General features: G+C 36.8%; 1 protein-coding gene across 6 annotated transcripts in view; it reads left to right on the top strand.

The window, feature by feature from the left end:
- The window catches only part of LOC108716929 (protein FAM135A), a 64,731-nt gene extending 49,739 nt beyond the window's left edge, over nt 1–14,992 (top strand). For all 6 annotated transcript variants that reach the window (XM_018263517.2, XM_018263516.2, XM_018263518.2 and 3 more), the window contains 5 exons: nt 2,568–2,665; nt 3,231–3,382; nt 4,627–4,737; nt 8,948–9,061; nt 13,438–14,992. In XM_018263517.2, coding sequence (XP_018119006.1) covers nt 2,568–2,665; nt 3,231–3,382; nt 4,627–4,737; nt 8,948–9,061; nt 13,438–13,643 — 681 coding nt within the window. In that variant the 3' untranslated portion in view covers nt 13,644–14,992. The remainder of the gene's footprint in view (nt 1–2,567; nt 2,666–3,230; nt 3,383–4,626; nt 4,738–8,947; nt 9,062–13,437) is intronic.
- The last annotated feature ends 9,360 nt before the right edge of the window (nt 14,993–24,352 follow it).

Below are 24,352 nucleotides of genomic sequence, written 5' to 3'. Positions count from 1 at the left end.
AGCAGTGAACAGATTGCATTTTTGGACACCTCTATTATAAGGAAGGGGGATACTCTGACTACGGATTTGTTTCGCAAGTCCTCAGACAGAAATACTCTACTTCATTATAATTCATTTCACCCTATACAAACTAAGAAATCGCTACCGAAATCACAATTTGTTCGCGTAAAGCGAATAGTGACAGAGAGTAGTTTGCAACAGGAGAGGTTAGATGAAATGGAAACAAATTTTCTCCAGAGAGGTTATCCCCCAGGGCTCCTCAAAAAACAACGTGAGGGAATCGAAGCCTCACATGCAAGTCTCCAATGTGAGAACAAGGGGGAACTCAAGCGCATCCCCTTTGTTTCGAAATTTAATACAGTGAGCCAAGAGGTAGCTAAAATCATACGAAAACATTGGGGCATATTGAGGGATGGGGTCCCTGAGGTAGAATTTTTCCAAAACATGCCACTTATGTCATATAAAAAGAACAATACCATAGGATCTACACTAGTAAAATCAGATTTGGGAGGATGTTCAAGGGAAGAACGGGTTTTGCGCCCTAGAAATATGGGCACCTTCCCTTGCCTGTCGTGTAACTGTTGCTCGAATGTCCTTAAAAGCGATGTTGTACATCATCCCCGAAAAGGCACCCCGATAAAGATCCATGGTTTTTATACATGCAATACCACATTTGCAATTTATGCAATTAAGTGGCCATGTGGTCGACTTTATGTAGGGCAGACAACTCGTGCCGTAAAAGACAGAATACGGGAACACAAATCGGCAGTGAAACTAAAAAAACTAGATCAAGCGGTTTCTAGTCATTTCACTGAGAAGGGTCATGGGGTCCAGCAATTAAAGTTTCAGGTAATTGACAATATTCCAAAACCTCGACGCGGCGGTGACCGCGTTAAAATGTTGCTAAAAAAGGAAGCACAATGGATACGTCGCCTAGAAACACTGGAACCCCCCTTAATCGCGAATATGACTTACATCCCATATACCGATAGTATTTTAATGATTGTTTTTAATTTTAATATTAGTATTAAATCATTTTGTCCACAAACATTGGTCATTTTTATTGTCTTGCAGATACCATACTATGAGAATTAAATCCTTTACAGGAAGAATAGAATCTACAGGAAATAAGTGGACACTTTTCCATATACTATAATGTATCTGACAATGTTGCCTTTATGTCCCTCTTTTTTGTATCAATCAATTTTGATTGTTGGCACCTAGAGGGCGATCTAATATGTGAGTATAAAACTGTGCAATCAGCAGTAATTTGTTAACTTGACAAAGGGCCACATAGGCCTGAAACGTTGTTCATTCGAGATCCAAGCCAGAGAATGCAATAAAGGCTTTTTAAGAAAAAATACGCTTTGGATGGTGCTGTGATTCTATTTACGTATTGTTTATTCGGTTGGAGTGGACAACCCTGCACGTGCACCATTTCGATAAAATTTTGGTTTGGGTGAGTGCTGACCAATTACTCCATTTTCTGACTGCTTTCCATTTAAATTGCATTACATAAACTGTAGATATTTCTAGCTATGCTGAGTGGTGGCTACAATGATCGTGGGATATATTGTTGGCAACAGATTTCTATGATATTGCATTTCAAAGGCCCTTTCAAATTTTTACTGTATTTTATTATTTATATTTGAAATGTACAATAATTACTTCTATGATTAATGTATTTGTTCTGACTCTAATTTTTCTTGACATTTCGGTTCCTGTGAAGCATTACTGTTGCTGATCATACTGTTACTATTGCAGATCTATACTGCTCTAAGTTAACAATTAAGGGTACTGGCACCTAAGGTATCTTATTTCTTTAATTCTTCTTGAGAGAACAGTGCTATTGCTTCCCAGTGTATGGAGTGGAACATTTGGTTTCTATGGCACCCTGTAACCAATAGTGCCACTGAGCATCAACATTAACAGTTCATATTACCACTTATATCACCTGTTTTTTCTTTTCTGATACCAGTCTTGTTTGAAGTAGAATTAGAACTGAGGTGTGATAAATCTCACATTCAAATTTACATTCGAAATTTACATTCCATTAAAATTTGTACGTGTGAATTTTGACACCAAATTTTTTTTTTCCAGAAATTCGAATTTACTATTCAATCCTTAATAAATAGCAATAACAATGAATTAATAGCCTTCCAGAGCATTTGTTTTTTAGATGGGGTCAGTGACTCCCATTTGAAAGTCAGAAGAAGGCAAGTAACTCAAAAGAAAAAGTGAAAATATTGTAAAGTTGCTGAGAATAAGCCATTCTATAACATACTAAAGTTAATTTAAAGGTGAACCACCCCTTTACATATGTGTGATAAAGGCACTTTACTGTAAACCAGCCAGAATATACAGGATAATACAGAGCACATGTTCCAGTAAATTGTAATGTGCAGTAGAGTGCAATTTAAATTTGGTTCATTAAGTATATTGATGATCCATCATTTGTTTAAATTAACGTATATGTTCTGGCCATGGGTCTAATGTGTTTTAATAATATAGCATAGTCATTTTACACTTTGTTTAGTTACTAAGCTTTTTTTATTGTTTGTTTGTAGAATGATACCTTTGCCGATTTTGACTCCATGACTGATCGGCTTCTAGATGAAATAGTTCAATATATCCAAATTTACAGTCTGTCAATATCCAGGATCAGGTAAATGTTGCCTTTATCACTAACCACTTCCTTTTTGGACTTTTGTTATTCATAATATATTTTATTGGAAATAATGCTAAAATGATATATAGACCATTATTCCCATGTATACTTTGGAATCTGTTCTCATTTTGATATCTGTTTAAATTAATTTTGCTCCTAGCCATTTCCCCCTCAAAAGGTCAGATATTTAGTCAGTAACTCCCTGTCAAACACATCTTCCGGTCACAATTACATTTACAAAAAGCTTTAAAACCATTAACATTTTTTAATGAATGTATATTGCAAAGTTGTTTAGAATTATATTTATTCGTCTTAACAGTGGAGTGTAAGAGCTAAGTGCTCAGCTCTGAGCTCTAATAACCCATAGCACAGAATAGAGTTTGACTGCTCGGCATTGAAGCACATTCTGAAGAATTAACACATTGATCAAAGCAGTTGATACTGTATTAATTGTGCCAATTCGTCAAAACTACTGGAAATTGATAAAAGTGATAAAATTGCAACTGTGTATATTACAATATAATATTGATATGATTTTACTAATCATGCTTTCTTCTCCTAGTTTTATAGGCCATTCCTTAGGCAATTTAATTATCCGTTCAGTTCTTTCAAGACCCAGATTTAAATGTTACCTCAGCAAGCTGCATACTTTCCTTTCCTTATCTGGGCCACATCTGGGGACTCTGTACAATAGCAGTGCTCTGGTTAATACAGGTGAGGTCACATTTGGTAATTCTATTGGTTTATTTGTTTTAATTGTATTGACACTCACAATTCAAAAATATAGTCAGTCCTCTTTAGTAGAAGCACAGTGATTAAATTGCTTTTATTCCACCAATGTTGGTTCTCATTCAGTATCCCAAGAAGAAAAAACAGATATGCACGGAGAAAGCTTCTAGTCATTTTAAAAAATACAAATGTTTGCATACTTCCATGTTTTCCTTTGTGCTGATTCCCAAGTTATGCTGCAGAAATGTTGCACCTTTTGTAATTTGGTCACCGAGCTCCTTCTCGCAAAGTTAATTACATAGTAACATAGTAAGTTAGGTTGAAAAAAAAAACACAAGTCCATTAAGTTCAGCCTTTTAACTCTATTTGAACCTGCCTAACAGCTAGTTGATCCAGAGGAAGGCAAACAACGCCATTGAAGCCTCTCCAATTTGCCTCAGGGGGGAAAAATTCCTTCCTGATTCCAAAAGGACAATCGGACCAGTTCCTGGATCAGTTACTTCAGACAGGGCTGTGCTGTCACCCCTGTAGCAGTAGGTAGAAGAAGTACGCGCCTAAAGTCCAACGGTGGGGGCACAAGGATCGTACCTCTTCCGTCTGGATACTCTTTGTCAGGGCCGTGGGGAGTAGAGAGAAACCAAGAGTCCCAGTCCCTGGTCCAGACAGCACTGTTTTGTTATTGCACATGATGGTGACAAGGGGAAAGTGGGTTGAATCTTGTTAATCCCCCACCTTCACTTTTCACTCGCGATGTAATGTGCAAAGTTTGCAAGAGGTCTAGACACCTACATCAGTCAGTGAGCTGTTAGTGTTTACTGATCAGCTTTTTGAAAGTAACATCTTATTGTTTGCTGTGGACTTCTAGATCTCTTTGCAGTAGAGATTTCACAATAGCATATATTCCTGATTTCTTTTGTGTATTGTAATGTACTTGTTACCAAGTTAGACGACATAACTTTACATTTAATAAGAATCAGAAATCTTTTAGTAGGAGCCACATTGCACTGTTCTGTAAATCTTTTACCAACTTTACTTAAATCAGATCTCTGGGTAACGAGGGGAGGGAAAGGCAAACGTTGTGCCTTCGACACAAGAGTGCCCAATCTGAGTTTACTGAATATTTTCGCTTCCATAAGCTTTATATTTACTTTGAACTAAATTTAACAAAATACATAAATGTATTGTTTGTGGTATATTATATTTGACTGTGATTATGTCTGTTGTTCCAGGCTTATGGTTTATGCAGAAGTGGAAAAAGTCAGGCTCTCTGTTGCAGCTAACGTGCAGAGACAACTCAGATCCACGACAAACATTCTTGTACAAACTTAGCAAGAAACAAGGTATAGCTATTTGTGCACTTGTAGTGTTTTCAAGGAGCCTGCTTGCTAAAATTGATCTTTAAATGGCCACCATGTTTTGTTTTGTTTTTGCCTCTGTAGTTGTGTGTTGTAAAGGTAAGATGTAAATTGTGGTGTACTTTAAGGGGTAGTTAACCTTTGAGCTAACTGTTAGTATTATGTAGAGAGTGGTATTCTGAGAAAATCTGCAATTGGTTTTCATTTTTTATTATTTGTGGTTTTTGAGTTTAGTTTTTTTATGCAGCAGTTCTGCAGTTTCATCAATTTGGTTGCTAGGGTCCACATTACCCTAGCAACCTTGCATAGAATAAGAACTGGATTATGAATAGGAGAGGCCTAAATAGAAAGATGAATAATTAATAGTAGCAGTAACAATACATTTGTACCCTTACAGAGCATTTGTTTTTAGATGGGGTGAATGACCCCCATTTGAAAGCTGGAAAGACTCAGGGAAAACAAGGCATATAATTAAAAAAAACTATAAAAAAAATACATAATGAAGACCAATTGTAAAGTTTTTTAGAATTGGCCATTCAATAACATTCTAAAAGTTAAGTTAAAGATTAACCACCCCTTTACTTTTTAAAGGAAAACTATACCCCCCAAACAATGTAGGTCTCTATAAAAAGATATTGCATAAAACAGCTCATGTGTAAAACCCAGCTTCATGTAAATAAACCATTTTTATAATAATATACTTTTCTAGTAGTATGTGCCATTGGGTTATCATAAATAGAAAATTGCCATTTTAAAAAATAAGGGCCGCCCCCTGGGATCGTAGGATTCACTGTACTCACAAACATACCAACAAACCATACATGTTAGGTCACATGAGCCAATTAACAGACAGAGTTGTGTCTTTTGCTTCAACACTTCTTCCTGTTACAGTTAGAGCTGTAGTATTTCTGGTCAGGTGATCTCTGAGGCAGCACACAGACCATCACGAAATGGTGGCTCAAGGCAAGAGATGTAAAAGGGCACTATTTACTTAAATATATATTCCAGTTTGGTAAGATTCTTTAATATGCCACTTAATATGATATGAACTATCTGTTGCTTAAGTGTTCATTTTGGAGGTATAGTTTTCCATTAAGTGTATAACTGACTTAGAGGTTTTGTCCTTGAGCTGGTTATACATGAAATGTTATAAGCTGCCAACTTGCCCCTCGAGAACAGCCTGGCCCATTGATATCTGGCTGAAAATCTGGGGACTGGTAAGCCAATGATTGGATCAGCTAGGTTAATATAGTGAATAAAGCACCCCCTCTTGTAAAATATAAGGATATTATAAGTTACAGAGGAGTTTCATGACCATATAAAAACACATGGTCAAAGTCAGAGTATTTTTTATACAGGTCATAGAACTCCGAGGTGACTTCTGATATCCTTATATTTTGCAACAGGGGGTACTTTATTTATTTTAATGCATACATTTCAGTGAGTCATGTGACAGAAATTACATCATTAAGCTCCAATTATAACCGATGACATCACTAAGCACTGTTTATAGGGATATAATTGACAGGATATACATGGCTCTTGTATATTGTATGATATTTACTCACCCTAGCTGTCCACAACTTTTTCTGTCAACTCCTCTGGTATTATATGAAACTGTAAAACACTCATTTTACATCCCCAGACTTTACGTTTTTCTTCATTTTACATTGTTGTTTTGTGGTCCACCTATATATTATGCATAATACATTTCCCTGATTTTACATTTTCCTGGATTTTACATCATTTTTTTCTGGTCCCCTGAAAACCTTAAATGGGATTTCTACTGTAATCATTTTAAAAGAAACTCTAAAGGAGAGTTGTAAGTTTTTACGATACTCAGATTCATTTAAGGCTAATGTCACAAATTCAATTTTCTGTACTTGGTAAAGAAAACTCCAATCCCCTTGCATGTGCAAGTCTTCATTGTCATGCAAAAAATCCACATTGTTTACACCAAGATGCATCAGTGCGGTCAAAAACTTCATGTAGCATTAGCTTTAGGCTTATGCTGCAGGTGACACTTTCTCTGAGAACATGCCACGGCTGTCACATGAAGTTTTTGACTGCAATGATAGATCATCGCTCTGTCTTACGTCTAGATATCACTACCCCTAAAAGAGAAGGACCACTTATACCTGAAGGGTAGGAATGTGTAGTTTATTTTAGACTCTGGACTTTTCTGAGCCATTTTAATAAAGTTTATCTCAAGCTTTTTAGTTCAAATTGGACAAATGTTAAGTTGTGCAGCAAACACTTGTGACAGATACCATTGTTCGAATATATGGCAGACACAGATCCCAGGCGTTGGTAAAAGAAAACATCTTTTAATGCAAAAGTATGTCAAGTACAAAAAGATATGCATTTCGTGCTATAGTACACTTAAATTGGCCGTACACTGGCAGATTTAATCTGCCATTTCAGCATCTTTATTTGTCTGTGTATGGGGCCCTCAAATCCCCACCCCCACCAATATCTGTCAGGTTTGATTTCTCCCCGTTAGATCGAGTACTGCATTGGCAAGTTACTGCGGCCCTTGCTCTGGCGGCTCCTGGACCATTGTAATCTGATCACAATCGGATTAAGATAGATATCACCCACCTTAAATGGATTCATCAGGGGAGAGATCTGCTCGTTTGGTGACCTTGCCAAACAAGTTATAATATATGGCTAGGTTTAGTCATAGGCTTGTCAGATACCATTGAACTATGAAATTTGGTTGACAAGGGTTTATTTACTTTTTTCTCTGTTTTGTTAGGTGTATGATAAACACTTAAATATCCATATGCATGCACTAGACATTGCTCCTTAAGTGTATTTTTTAGGTGTCATTCAAGTAATCAGTCATTTTACTGAACTGTATACAATATATTTGAACTTTGCATGGCTGGTCTATAATCTGGGCAGTGGTTAGTAATGCATAGTTTCACCCTAAAAACAATCTTTCATTACAAAATATGAATAGATGCAGTATAAAGTTGCCCATACAACAAAATTAGTGTTGCTTTAACCAGATAACTGTACATTTGACTAAAAGGTAAATACTAACCCGCAGACAGCCTAAGAGAATTTGCGTGTTACTGTAGAAATGCTTTATTTATTTAGTAACATATTACAATGTAGTGGGCCCAGTTATTAGATTTGATAGCTAAGCTATTTCTCACCCATCCCACTCAGATTCAGGGAGATTGTCGCCCTGCGATAAATCGCCTCTTCTTCGGGGAGACTAATCTCCCCAAACTGCCTCCCGCCGGCTAGAATCGAAATCGACGGCGGGATGGCACTCGGAGCTCTTCGTTTAACAAATTTGCCAGAAGTTTCCTCGTGAGGCAACTTCGAATGACTTTGGAAAACGAAGCGCACCAATTGCCATCCCGTGGCGATTATTCTAGCCGGCGGGATGGCAGTTCGGGGAGATTAGTCGCCCCAAAGAAGAGCGTGTCTCCCCGAATCTGAGCGTGTGTCTCTGCCCTTAAGTTTAACATGGCAGTATTGCCCTCTAGTAATATGACCTTCTGTCAGACTTGTATAAAGCCATGAGCTAACAGGATACTTATGATACACATAATCTACCCCCATCCTTCATGAGACAGTGATTGTGGTCATACCAAAACCAACCAGAAAACTGAACTATTTGCACTTCATACTGTCCCATTCCTTTAGTACATATACAGTGCTATCATTCAGGCTTCAAAAGTAGTTTAGACTGATTAGCCAGGCTGATATATCTCTCTTTGCTGACAAATTATTACTTATTATTTGACTCATCTGACTGTTATTTGAGCCTCTGAATAAATTGTTTCTATTCCATCCCAGTTCCCATCAATAAAATTCCTTCCGGTTAATCCACTAAACCTTGTTTATTTATTAACATTATTATCACGTATTAATAAAACAGCAACATATTTTGCACTGTTGTACATTAAATGATTATATACTTGAATATACATACAAATAACTATTAACTAAAATAGTTATATCATTTTTTAACTAAAATAGTTATGTATAAAATGTTTGTTATTATTATTCAGTTTAAAAAGGGCAGGTATTCTTTTTTTTTTTTTAATATAATTTAGAGCTGGTACTTGCCCTTATTTAAATATAGGTGGCATATAGTATTACATATGTCTACAAGTAAATCTAGTTTTGTCTGGTTTATACTGCATATATAATTCTGCTTATTATTTTATTATAGGCCTGGAGTATTTCAGGAATGTGGTTCTGGTGAGCTCCTTGCAGGATCGGTATGTGCCCTATCACTCAGCTCGCATTGAAATGTGCAAAACTGCTCTGAAGGATAAACAGTCAGGTAATTTGCAGTATTATTGCCAGTATTTCTTTCTCAGTGTCTTATGCTAAACATCAGTTTTATTCAGTAGTGGAAATAGACACTGTCTAGTCCAGAGGCGAAATAAACAACCGGGCATCCCTGCCCTTACCCTCAGGAACTATCTACCATCTGCTTCAGTCCCCTACAGTTTCTTTATTTGCGCTGCATCTGACTTAAGCCAAGCGCAACTGCTCTGGTGGTCTTAAATGCCCCCAGTAGTGTCCATGCAAGTGCTATCTTTGAAGATGTTCTTTACTGACTGAAAATGTGACAAGTGACTCAGAAGGATATAGTACGGTGCACATAAATTACAGGCTAAGAAATCAAGATATTACAAATTTGCAGCTGTAGGTAACCATTCTAGGGCTAAGGTGTAATAGTTATGGGAGGAGAACCTAGTAGACCTTTGTTAAGTTATTTAAAGGGGTTTTTCACCTTCCAAACACTTTTTCAGTTGAATTGTTTTCAGATTGTTCACCAGAAATAAATACTTCTTTCAATTGCTTTCCATTTTTTATTTTTTTACAGTTTTTCCAAATATCTATGTTTAATGTTCAGGTCTCTGGTGTTTCAGTCTGGCAGCTCAGTAATTTAAGTGCAGATTCTGAAATGTCACAAATTTGCAACATTTAATTGATACATTTTTCAGGACCTTCTCTGGAGTATTAGCAAATATTGTATCAATTCTAACAGCTGCCTTTAATTGAAACCCAGGGATCTGATAAATTATCAAGAAAATTATCTCAATTGTATTACACAGTTGTTTATAATGGCTATATATATATATATATATATATATATATATACATATATATAACAAATGAAAAAAAGACCGCATTCACAGGACTTCTCGTGAAAAAAAGCCTCAGAGGGCTGTGTATTTATTCCTCAACGTTTCGGCTAGCAAACTGTAGCCGTCCTCAGGAGTTGCTGCACACTCCGCAAAACCCTCCGCTAACATTCGCCCACAAGCGCTGGCTCCCCTTTGCGGTTGCTAGCAGTTGAGTGCTCGGCCACGGACATGGGTTGCCTAGCAACGGTACAACGCCGCTCACTGTGGGTTTCCGGTGCATTTCCGGCCCATCTATACAGGGCATAGGATGAGTAGCTCGCTACACATCAGAATAATGTGGCAGAGTGGGGTAACAGTAGGACGCACCCTGTGTATAAGCAGAACTCTCCCATACAAAGGGGCATACCTAACATGTATAACAAAATTTGCCTTTGTATCCACATGTATATACTGCTTTGCATAACAAACAATGAGTGACAGGCATCGTATACAGGTGTCTTGAAGCCATTTTTTACCCTATTGAAACCCCCAAACACTTGTGCACTGCTTTTCTTTCCCTGACGACGGCTTCTGTGCGGAGCCGAAACACAAATCTCCACTTTCATTTGAATTATTGACTTGATGTATTTCCATGGAGTTCTGTCAATCCCTGCATAATTTATATATATATATATATATATATATATATATATATATATATATATATATATATATATATATAGCATTTAAATCGGGACTGCAGGGGAAAAAAAACTAAAGTCTCTTACAAAAGCACATATTTAAAGAAATTGTTAAAATACAGCAAATACACTGGGCGTGTATACAACAATGTAATTCAAATACATGCGGGATAGCAATTTTTAAGGAGATGACCTCCCACAATGTGACTACTGACAACAGATACAGCCCCACTAGCATATTTAGCACACTCCCTGGAGGAAGCCCCCAAGCATCCTTGTAAGTGTGGAATTCCATGGTGGTCCTGCTGGTCTTTCCTGACTTGGCACTTGACTTGGTGAGCCTGGGCCTATTCCCTGAGGCTGTTGGGTGTGTCTCTGCAGAAACTTTAGCTGGGAATGCCAGGAAACCCTCTGAAGTTATCTAGGAGGCATCATTTGGCTCATTAGGAAACTCCGGTGATGCTTTTGGAAAAGTATTAATTTCACCTGAGAGGAGTGCCCCTTTTTATGCAGAACACAGCAGATGGCTGCTTCTCTAGCCTCATTATTTTTGCTGCATTCCAATTTGGCAGTCCTTTCTATCCTTTACTGCTTTAGTTACCGCCAATCTGCAGCTTATTATGGTTTCTAATGATGATCTACTCTTCCTCTTATTAGGCTTGAAATGCATGACAAAAATGTCAAAACAAAATGTCAAAAATGCAAGTAATAAGCCAACTCTAAAATGCTCCCTGTGAAGACTTAGTCATATTGATGTCTGCCTGAGCATGATACCTCTAATAATCCAGCTGCACCTGAAAATTCTAGCAGAAAAGCAATATTACAGAAACAATACGCTGTTAAGGACATTCTTACTCAATAGTGGCAAAAGCTCAGCATTAGTCATCTACTGTAGTAATTCTAGGGCCCCAAGTTTCACAGTCATTTTCTCAGGGACAGAACCAAATACCTGTTAAAATACACACTTTCAGGTAACCTTAAATATTCTTTTCAGATGTTTTGTAGAAAATACAAAGGTCTTGTTCTCCATTTCCATATTTATATTCTTCAGATTAATATATATGGTCCTATTTATGGATGAGGGGATGTAAGACTGGGTGATGTTAGTATCAGGAAGGTCTTTAAAAGCAGTATTCCTTTCTCTTCTGTGGTTCTGACTCTTGAATGAAGAATGAAGCAGAATCGGTTTATTTAGCTCTTTTTGCTACAGAGAGACAATGCTTCTAATAGCTATTACATTTGCACATACCATTAATGAAAATGTTTAATGTATATTAGAAAGTTGCCCTGAATTTCATTTTCTTTTATTCAACCCTCCCAGATGTGTTTTCTGGATAATGAAACCGCAGCTATGAGGACTGAACTTAATTCTTTGGAGTTTTGTTTATCATTGGCTGAGCTTTCAAAGTAGCAACTTCCATTTAATATATAACATGCCTTATGGAAACAGTAGTATTTCAGCAGTGACATAAAGTTTATTGGATTAACAGAAAATATGCAATATGTATCATAACAAAATTAGACAGGTGCATAAATGTGGGCACCACAACAGAGAAATTACATCAATTCTTAGTTGAGCCTCCTTTTGCAAATGTAACAGCCTCTAGACGCAGTGTCTGGATTCTGGATGGTGGTATTTTTGACCATTCGTCCATACAAAATGAAAGACATACATACCACTGTTATCTTTTTTTTTGTTGAAAGTGGAGTAAATTAATAATATAATAATAAACATAGTAAGCTTAATAAATCAGGGTGCTAAATTTTTATTATTGAAAAGATTCTTGCTTTGTCCTTTTCTGGAGGAATAGGGTAAGTATTAGGGATTCATTGAATTTACTGTTTTAAGATCTGGGCAAATCCTGAATATTTCATGATGGATTCAGCCAAATCCTGAACTGAATCCAATCCATAATTTGCATATGCAAAGAAAATCTGTATGCTGCATCATTTTAAGGGTTTCGATTCGGCTCAGCCTGGCATCTGGATTAGGGCAAACCTGGATCCTGCTGAAGGGCTCCAAATCTCAGATTCTGTGCATCCCTAATAGGTATGAAGGCTTCCAAGCGCACTGTGGCAGGATGAATTCTGTGTTCAATTGCAAAATCATACAGGAGGACCAAGAGAAAACATCCTATCCTTGTTTTATTTTCAAGCTCAATATTTGAAGAATTTCAGCACATCTGGACTTTACTGTGTATATTTTGCAAGTTTTATATGTAATTGCACAATTTTAGGTGGTCCCTCACTCCAATATGTATTGGGGTTCTTCTCAACAGAATAATGGCACCGTCCAAGCTACAACACTTCCAAGATCAGCATATAATAAACTCTGGAGAACCGCAGCGAATTCAGTGTGTTTATTTCTTCACACTGTGAAGAAATAAACACACTTAATTCACTGTGGTTCTCCAGAGTTTATTTTATGCTAATCTTGCAATTATGCTATACAATGTTTGACTTCTTCCCCATATACTTTTATTTTTTATCAATTTGTAGATCCTGCTTGGATCCATCTGCTTTTTGTGATTCTGTTTTTGCTCCCCCACGTCTCATGCTCTTGTATATCCACTGAAAGGCATGAGAGACACACAGCCCGAGTCAATGTATTGGCTCTGCCTTCAGAGGAGCAACAAACCCAGTGGTCTGACAATAAGTGCCTACAATAAAAAGAAATTGCCAGTAACAAAATATTTTGGTTTATGAAAATATAATTATAATAGTTATTGGTATTTATAATTTTAATACTACTGTTAAGCCAGGGGTGTCCAAATTTTTTTTAAATGAGGGCCAGATTTGGTGAGGTGAAAATGTGTAGGGGCCGACCATTCAGCCTGACTATATCTGAAATAATTAAATAACTTTATCTGTTTCTCTTCTAGGGCCGGTTTATGCAGAGATGATCCAAAATATCCTTTCGCCTGTCCTGCAAAATAAGGACTGCAATTTAGTGCGCTATGATGTCATACATGCTTTACCCAATACAGCAAATTCTCTAATTGGACGAGCAGCCCACATTGCGGTTTTGGACTCTGAAGTATTTTTGGAAAAGTTCTTTCTTGTTGCTGGTCTCCGATATTTCCAATAGAAGGAAAGCACTGCCAGACATGTGTAATACCTCATTAACAACAAATCTCAAAATGTTATGGTATTAAAGTATTATCTGCCATTGTATTTTGAGCAATGTTAATTTTTTTTTTACTAAATATAATTTATATCCTCCAATTTGTAATACACTGGTGATTATACATTTTTTGCAGGGATGGTTGCATTCTCTCGCATAGGGCAAGGGTTCATTTTGATGGAATGTGCAGTTTCATATATGAAAAGTTTCTTTAACTTCTTGGATTGGCTATATATTTGCCTGCTGGGCTGTTTGATTGGGGTTTTTCTTTGATGCTTATTTCATTAAAACATGTTATTAAACTAATAAGAAAAAGGGTAAAAGATATTGGTTATGTCACTAGTGAAAATGAACAGGGCTGCTGTATTACTAGAGCGTGGTGGAGAATCTGTGGCTACCTTCAAGGCACCCTGTAGACTTCTCATTTATTATGTGGTCAGCTGGTCTGACCATTTGATAATTGTGCTGTTTTACCATTGCTCTAGAATTCTCCACATTTTGGCTTTCATAACTTTGAAGGCCATGATCTATTGATTCAACCAGTTTCTTTCCTTAAATCCCATGCTTCGTCTTTCAGATTGTATTTATTTAGTGGTTTGATGAATGCTTGTAATTGTGCAGGCCTTATACCATGCATCAGTATGCATTTCTACACTTGTTTGTGCAAGGCTGGAGGGCCTGAGAGGTTACAATTAATAAATCCTGCTGAAGGAAATGTTTTTGTGGACGTCTGTCTAATCGGTTATTAAGAAGCCTCTTAAACATAGTAATAAATACCCCAAGATGTGGGGAATTCTCTTACATGAACTCACACCAGTTATCAGATGGAGAAATGCAGTGTATGTCCACAAATTAGACTAAAACCCCCCCCCCCCGACCTTTTTTTTCGGCTTGTGTTTTTTTACTCTCATTTCAGGTTCCAACAACTGCATTTTAAAAAAGCAATGATACAGCTCCCAGGCTGACTCAATGTTGTTCTGTTGTCATTCTCTTTTGAATGGAAGGGTTCCAGGTTGTTTAATAGCTAAAGAGACACTGGCAAAATATCCTGAAAAGAAAAAAAAAACATTTCTACTTTTATCAGTAAAGTTATCAGTGAATATCAGGCATTGTGACTTTGATATAAAATGGTAGCTTATGTGAGCAGATAGCTGTTGTGCAAGTAATATAGAAGCTTGCCTACAGTCTACTTTTGTTTCAGATGCACAACCTGCTTGGTCAGAATGTCCGCAAACTTAGCTTTAACTAACTTTATAAGACAGCTGTTGAGCTGAAAGCCTGGTATTAACAGTCTAAAACAGCCTGGCGGCCATTTTCCCTCTGACACATCATCAGTAACATTACAGCATACAGTACATGTCCTGTTTGCAGATGTCAAAGTTCATGCAATGCAGAATGCAGTTTACACAGGCACAACATACTTTGATAAAAAGTTCTGCTGGGGTTGATCACTGTTATGGTAAAGCCGAGCTCTGGAGATGTGGTTAAGAGAAAAAAAAATTATCAGACAGCTAGAGTTTCTATATGAACCAGTAATGCTATCTCTTCATTGGCTGTTAGACTGGAGGGTGTGTTTAGTAATCTGAACTGAGAAGAACTGAGCATGCTCATAATTCAAGAGTTAAAGCAAATTCCTGAGGGAGGAGGGAGAGTGGGTTAGAGGAGTAGAAGGAATTCTAAGTGATTATGGGGATGCTGCAGCCTTACTGTTAACCTTTTAACAACCAGTGTGGCAGGTATCTAAAGATTTCAAAGAGGCTGTTCACTGATTAAATGTTTGTATTGGGTGTTTACATTTCATTTCAACAATGATGAGTATGCATCATCTTAATCCTCTTGAAACTGTTAACATGGACAGAAGATTTTAAAATCTTATCGTACTGAGAATTCTGCCTGACAATTTCAACTATTGCTTCTTTGGCTCTCCTGTCAATGGGGACCCCCCCCCACACACACACACACAAACACACACACAAACACACTTCCTACAGGTGAACCACTTAGCTGGCTGTGCAGTCATTCTTTCATGCCCAAATTGCTAAATGCTGAACTGGAAGGAAGGCTCTATATTTCAAGTGAGTTAATGGCTCCATAAAGGCTCATAAAAGTTTATAGTTACAAAGCACACAAAATCATACATTTGGAATCCACTTTTTAGCTAAATTCAACTTTTTCCAAGATTCAGAAATAATCCACTTTATAAAATACCTGTTCAAAGTGCTAGTAGTCTGCCCGTAAAGCTGATCGTCCACTTAATGTTTTCTTGAAATAGGTCAATTGTTTAGTTGCCAACTTGATTATTTCTACTCCTTGCCAAATTACTAGGGGCATTGTTAATCCTGTGTTGTTGTTTTTTTCCTTTAAGAAATTATTTTTCTCCCTTCCACGCTATAACGTTATTTTTTACCTGACTTGCTTTGCCTATGTATTTAACTACTGTTGTGGATGTGTGCATGACTGTAAATTAATGAAATTGTATTTATTTGTGTTTGTTCTCCAGAACTACTCTTCAGATACCCTCCATTGGTATTTGTGGGCTTACCTGCGTAGTCAAACTCAGAAGCCCTTCATGTTGACTGATCTCAAGTTTGCCTCAAAATGTTCATTTTGTGGGGTAATTTTTACTGGGGGTCATATCACACAAGGGTTATATGATTTGCAGCTCCTTTTAAAATTAACCATATTTCAGTAAAGTATCTTAGTGACCAAGGGGCAGATTTATTCAAGGTCAAGGATTTTTTTTCCACAAACTTTTTTTCGAGATTTATTATACCCCCCAACCCCATAAATAGCTTGAATCTGAGCATACACCATCTAAAACCTGTTGAGGTCAATGGCAGGGGTCACCATTTGAAGATGTTAATAGCTTTCATGATGTTCAAGTTTTTTTCAGTGGGTTTCACTCAAAAACTCGATCATTTTGAGTTTTAGGGTTGTTTTTTCTTAAATTTGTGGTCTAAAATAGCTCACATTCGACCTTTGATAAATAACCCCCCAAGTGTCAGCTGTCAGTTCAGTAAACAGTGTGTTGCACATGGAACTAACCTATCACATTTAGTGTCTCAAAGTACACCATAACATTGCTGTTGCCCAGATTGGTTTAGAATAAATTTAAATTAAAAATTGAATATAGGGGTTGCTTGTAGTTTAGTACTTCGACTTTTGTGGAGAGTGCTGTAACCAGACAAATAGAAATATTATGGATTATGTGCATACCTAGTATGAATATTAAGTCAAAGGTGAGGTGGTCATTTTTTTTACAGAATCAGAAGCCATGTGCAGCCATGTTATCACTTCCCCCACTGACATCACTGGTACACAGTCCCATCTCAACACAGTCATGTCTAGTAGATACATACAATATGTAGAACCATACAACACCTTACATTTATGTACAAAAATAGTAGTTGCAGATATATAAAGTGTTCCTTTATACACAGCCAGAAATGAAATCACAATACAAAAGGAACAATCAAAGTTTTAAACAACCAGCCCAGTTCTTTAGCAAGCATACACCACCAGCAGTGGTCCCTCTAAGCTTTTTCACTCTAAGCTTTTTCACTAGTTTTTGTGCGCATAACATGAAGGAAGTTGGGCCTGAAGCTTATCTACGGCTCTGTGCAGTCTAAAAACATATTGCAATGGATACAAGCAGACCAAGTTCTGAGATCAAGATACAAAATATGACTGCACACCTGTTCCTTATTTTAAACTATAGCTTCAAATGGTTATATTAATGGCATCCACAAGCTCCATAATTGATATTACATAAAAAAAGAAGCCACACTCTGTATACCCAGTTGAATTGCAAAATGAATGTGTTCAATATATACATAAGTTACATACTTATTCAACAGCAAAGTTTGATAATCAATATGCGTATTATCTCAATGCATAGGAAGTACAATAGATAGACGCTCTTAAGAAATGGTGCTCAAATGTGAAAACAAATACAGGTATAAGTTCTATTATCCAGAATGCATGGGACCTGGGGTTTTCCAAATAAGGGATCTTTTTGGAATTCGGATCACCATTTAAACATTAAATAACCCACACTTGATAAAGGGCGTTTGAGGCCCGAAACATGTAGTGTTTTGTAGCTGCTAATAAACTACATTGTTGCAGATATTCTGCCTTGGATTGCTCTCCTCATTTTACTAGTTACATTAAATAACCCCAATATGATTGTATTGCTATCACTATGAATTCATGCAGCTTAGTTACCATCAAGTACGATGTACTGTTTTATAATTACAGAGAAAAGGGAAATCACTTAAAATTATTTCATTACTCACTTATTCTTTGCTAAAAATTGACTCTCTGGGAGATGGATAACAGATCCTATACCTGTAGTATACATAACTTTTGAGTTTATCGCTTGTAACAGTTGGGTATATAAGGGCAGAGACACATGCTCAGATTTGGGGAGATTAGTTGCCTCGCGTCTTATCTTTCAGAACTGCCTCTCAGTGTGCTTCGTTTTCCAAAGTCGCCCAAGGTTGCCTCACGAGGAAACTTTGGAATACTTCAGAAAACGAAGTGCTCAGAGTGCCATCCTTCTGGTGATTTAGATTCTAGTCGCGGGAGGCAGTTTGGGGAGATTAGTCGCCCTGAAGAATAGGTGATTTATCGCTGGGCGGCTTCATTTTCCCCGAATCTGAGGTGTCTCTGCCCTTAGGAGGGGAACACCCCCAGTATATGTCCCATGTCGATTTTATTAGACAATTGTAAATAAGTCCATTACACGTAAGGCAGCACCACACTACGTGTGAAGCTCAAGTCAGCAAGCAATTTCTTTACTTGTTTTTAGAGACATATAGAGACCTCTGCATGTTTTGATGTCTAAGGTATTTGGTCCTGAGTTCAGTTCCAACCTTGCACTGCCAGTTCTGCCTCTGTCTCCTTAGGTTTCCTCCTGGTACTCCGGTTTCCTCCATCCTGCATTTTTCAAGCAGGATAATAGGCTTCTGATGAATTTGACCCTATTGTGTGCATGTTGTGTGAAGGAGACTGAGACATAGACGTAAGAACATCTTTGTGCTTCTTTTGAAACCAACTCCACCCAGTCTTTCATAGAAATACAATTTATGTACAGTATGTTTCCTTTGTCTGTGTAGAGCTTAGATATATGATCCCCAGTCTATTTGAATGCTTTTATTATAACATTTTCATTACTACTTTTGTACAATGTCATTTATATCATGTGCCATGCCTGTGGCACCTTGTCCTTTAAATACTGGATTTTAAAATATCATGAGCAGTATCACTTTGTAATAAACTTCAGCCCTCTCTTGGACACTGTGCCATTTCCAACAATCTTGCCTGTACCCTGGAGTGCTTAACACACTACTTTATTTTAAATATTTAAAAAGGTTACATTGGCTTAAAGCATTGTAAATAACCAAAAAGTAGCAATGGAACAAACATTACTTGTTTGGTGATTTGGATAGAATGTCTTTTTCATATTGAAGAATGTTAAAGGTCTGTTGACTTCCTACTGGTGCTTAATAACTTTTGAGAAATATATTTTCGAGCAGAGTGTTTTAGGGACGAATGCACTGAGGGCAGCAGCCGTACAGTCACGGTCTGTATAAATATGAAGCTGTACAGTATGTGGTATAACTCATGCATGTTTGTTTATAGTATCCAGTCCTGTTTGATTTCAAAGGTGCATACATTATGGTGTTTTTTACTGGAATTTTAATACAGCTCAATAACAGTAGTCAACAATTTTAGCATGCATAAAGTTTATTCATTTACAACTATTTTTGTTTAGAGCATGCATGCTTTTTTATAGTATAAAGTTCTTTCAGCTGGCCGTGTTTAAAGGGATTCTGTCATGGAAAAACACATTTTTTTTAAATTCATCCATTAAAAGCACCCCTCCAGAAGAATCCTGCATTTAAATCTGTTTTTCAAAAGAGCAAACAATAATATTGAAATTTGACATGAGGTTAGACATGTTCTTAGTTTCCCAGGTACATTCAGCCATGTTACTTGTGCTCTGATAAACTTCAGTGACTCTTTACTGCTGTACTGCAATTTGGAGAGATATCACCCCTCCCTTTCACCCCGGGCAGCCTAACAGAACAATGGGAAGGTTACCAGATAACAGCTCTCCGATAAAAACATTGCTAATAATGCTCCCACCTAGTACCAGATATAAGATAGCACTTAGTAGTAAACACCCATATCCGACCATGACTCCTACAGTTACACAGAGTAGGAGAAACAATAGCTTAACTGAAAGCAGTAGTAAAGTGTTGACTCTTTCTGAAAGCACATGACCAGGCAAAATGACCTTAGATAGCTGCCTACACACCAATATTACAACTAAAAATACATTTATTGGTTCAAGAATAACATTTTAAATGGCTGAATTAATTGTTTTGCAATGTACACAGTATACAGTAATAATAACAACTGCACCACAACAATCATGGCAGAATCCATTTAAAGTGTAGAATAAAAAAACAAGGGTAAGACTAAGTAGAAGTAACCTGTGGTGCCAATATTTATAGCATTAAATTCCCAGCCAAAGCATTAGTACCTTTTGTTTTAGCACCAATTTTTTAATTTCTACTCCATAATGCTAAATCACTGTTACTGTTCTTCTTGTATTTAGTTTAACCTTTAGATGCTTTTAAGCTTCATTTCAAACTAATGTAGCACTATATATATTTTTTTTATTACTGTGATCAAACAAATGTGAAAACAATGAGACTGAATCTTCTGTTTGAAATGTAATCATGGAAATAAAATGATCAACTATTTTTAAAGTTGATGGAAATGTCTGTTGATTTAGAGTTGTGGTATTGTATATTGCATTGGCAAAAAAATTAAGTATAGTACAGATACACAAAATGCAGTAATATTACTCCAAGAAGTCTATTGAGAAGATCGACATCAGGTTGGGTATTTTACGTCCCAACAGAGATCCCGGCACCACAAGCCTACTCTTGCAGCAACTATATATATATAGTGACAAAGGTTATAGGTTTTTATAAGGGTCTTCAGTGGAATTAAAGATGGGCTGAGAAGAATTGTCCTAGGCTGAGGACTACTAGTGGTCTGGCAGGACAGTCCAACCCTGCATGAAATAATACATACATTGGCCTGAAACTACATTACATTACTATAAAATAAGACACTATTTATTTAAAAGTGAAGCTTCTGTGTTTTAAATGTGTCAAAGTAGCAAAGCCTGTTCCAGGTTCCCAACACTAGTAGATCCTCCTAAACCAAAGGAACTGCCTCATTGGAAAAGGAAGACTACAATCTGCCTTAAGCATTGTATTATGTATAATCTGTTTGGACATATTAGTTTAAACAACTCCGCTGAAGTGTTAACTTTTTTTTTTTACAACTTTCTGCTGAAAGTGACATTTAGGAATGAAACCAAGTCGAGCCATGTTTCATGACTAAAACTGACTGCTTTGTTACAAAATTCTACAAAAGAAGTGAAGCTTAAGGAAATGTTGCCCAGAGAAAACATGAAGTAGCTTATGACTTCACCATAGTGTTTTGTTTTTTTTATTGCGTGAATTTCATGCACTTTACGCTTTGGCACAATCCGCTTTCCTCTGGTGAAGATAAAGGTAATTAAAAATACAACTCTTTCTGTTTTGGTAAGAAATATTACATGCACATCCAGGGTACAGCTACAGTATGTGACCTGGCACTCAGTTAAGCCTTTATCTTTACTTTTTTTTGTACCACTACTCTCCTACAAAAGACAGATAAATCTGATGTAAACAAAGCAGGTAAAAACAAAATAAGCTATTTCAACAAAATTAATCATCACTGTTTCAAATACCAATGCAATTGTTCATTTACATATATAATCGAACAACAATGTCCGCACTCTCGGGACTTAAAAAGTGAAAATGCTATCTATTGAAGAGAACTGACGTTTCGGCTAGCACTCTAGCCTTGATAAATAAGTGTCCTTGGTAGACACGAAATGCTTCAGGCCATGGTTCTTAATTTTTTTTAATGCTTTTATAATCTGACTCCGGCTTCATTATGCCGTGGTCCAGGCTTGTGCCACCCTCTTTTCAAGTTTTCTGGTATCTGCTCCCCTTGCTGAAGGTCTGGGGCGTGTGCACCCGGGCCCACCGTGTACAGCGGTAAGCTCATTCAACACATTTGGGCGTAGCATATACTGGTTATAAATTAGTATAATTAACATATTCAATACCTATATTAGATTATTGTCATTGTCTCATGTATGCGCTCAACCTTCTCTTTTTACAGGTATGGGACCTGTTATCCTGAATGCTTTTGACCTGGGGTTTTCCGGATTACGGATTTTCTGTAATTTGGGTCTTTGTACCTTAAAGGGGTGGGTTGCCTTCAAGTTAATTTTCATTATGTTATAGAATGGTCAATTCTAAGCATCTTTTCAAATGGTCTTTATTATATATATTTTTTTATAGTTTTTCAATTATTTGCCATATTCTTCTAACTATTTCTAGTTTTCAAATGGGGGCCACTGACCCCATCTAAAAACAAATGCTCTGCAAGGCTGCAAATTAATTGTTATTGCTACTTTTTATTACTCTTCTTTTTATTCTAGCCTCTCCTCTTCATATCACAGTCTCTCATTTAAATCAATGCATGATTGCTAGCAACCAGATTGCTGAAATGGCAAACTTGAAAGCTGCTGATTAAAACTCTAAATAACTCAAAAACCACAATTAATAAAAAATTCAACGAATATCACTCTTTACATCATACTAAAAGTTAATTCAAAGGTAAACAACCCCTTTATGTCTTCTAGAAAATCATGTAAACATTAAAAACCCCATTAGGCTGGTTTTGCTTCCAATAAGGATTAATAATATATTAGTTTGGATCAAGTACAAGCTACTGTTTTATTATTACAGGGAACAGGGAAATCATTTTTAAAAATTTGGATTATTTGGATAAAATGGAGTCTATGGGAGAAAGCCATTACATAATTCGGAGCTTTCTGGATAATGGGTTTCCGGTTAATGGATCCCATACCTGTTTATGTTTTATCTAATACTTGTATTGCTTTACTTGCTTGATTATAGGGTTCACATGCTCAGAATATAGTTGTATTGACTCATCACTCCTTTTGTAATAGAAATTAATTTGGGTAACTATGTTGAGTGTCAAATTTTCATTGACAGATCCAATATATATTTATGGGGAATTCCCTTTCCTAGCAGATGTATTAAAACTCACTCAACTGATTCCATTAAAAAATAAAATCGAACAAAATAACTGACTTTGGCCCAATTCTGCATGTAGAGGTACAGGATTTCTGGTCATTTTAAATGCGTGAACTCTAATACATATTCTAGGTGAAAGGAGCCCCCCTATAAGATACATTGGATCTGTCATTCAAAATAAGACTCTCAAATCCTTCATGAAGAGAGAATGAATAGAAACAGATGGTGAAATGAGGAGAGTGAAGAGCAACTTGATTATTTCAGAATTTTCAATTGATAATATTTAGAAAGTTTAATTCAGTATATTGAAGCTTATATTAAATTTTCGTGTTAGTTCCCCTTTATGTCTGCTAAAAATAGTTTGAACCTTAAATAAACCAAATAGGATTGTTTTGCCACCAAATATGGATACATGCAGATCACTTATCAGGCATTAATATATATAGTTAGGTCCATAAATCTTGGGCAGAGACAACTTTTTCTAATTTTGGTTCTGGACATTATCACAATGAATTTTAAATGAAACAACTCAGATGCAGTTGAACTGCAGACTTTCAGCTATAATTCAGTGGGAGGAACTAAAGTCTCTTTTTTAACACAATCACTTCATTTCAGGGGCTCAAAAGCAATTGGACCATTGACTCAAAGGCTATTTCATGGGCAGGTGTTGGCAATTCCTTCGTTATGTTATCATCAATGAAGCAGATAAAAGCCCTGGAGTTGATTGGGGGGGGGGGGTGCTTTTATTTGGAAGATATTGCTGTGAACAGACAACATGCAGTCAAAGGAGCTCTCCATGCAGGTGAAACAAGCCATCCATAAGCTGCAAAAATAGAAAAAAAACCATCCGAGAAATTGCTACATTAGGAATGGCAAAAACTACAGTTTGGTACATCCTGAGAAAGAAAGAATGAAAGAAAGCACTGGTGAACTCAGCAACGCAAAAAGACCTGGACGTCCACGGAAGACAACAGTGGTGGATGATCCCAGAATCATTTTCATGGTGAAGAGAAACCCCTTCACAACAGCCATCAAGTGAACAACACTCTCCAGGAGGTAGGCGTATCAATATCCAAATCTACCATAAAGAGAAGACTGCATTAAAGTAAATACAGAGGTGCACTGCAAGGTGCAAGCCACTCATACACATAAAGAATAGGAAGGCTAGATTTAAAAAAAAACAAAAAACATCTTAAAACATCTAAAAAAAAAATCCAGCACTTTTCTGGAAAAACATTCTTTGGACAGATGAAACCAAGATCAAACTCTACCAGAATGATGGCAAGAAAAAAGGATGGAGAAGGTGTGGAACAGCTCATGATCCATTCCACTCCACATCATCTATAAAACATGGCGGAGGCAGTGTGGTGGCTTGGATGTGCATGGCTGCCAGTGGCACTGAGACACTAGTGTTTATTTATGATGTGACACAGGACAGAGACACTGTCTGCTCAAATCCAGCTAAACGCAGTC

Source organism: Xenopus laevis, chromosome 5L, assembly GCF_017654675.1.
Source record: "Xenopus laevis strain J_2021 chromosome 5L, Xenopus_laevis_v10.1, whole genome shotgun sequence".
NCBI classification, from domain to species: domain Eukaryota; kingdom Metazoa; phylum Chordata; class Amphibia; order Anura; family Pipidae; genus Xenopus; species Xenopus laevis.
The sequence above is the reverse complement of the archived record's forward strand: the minus strand, read 5'-3'. Positions and strand labels throughout refer to the sequence as shown.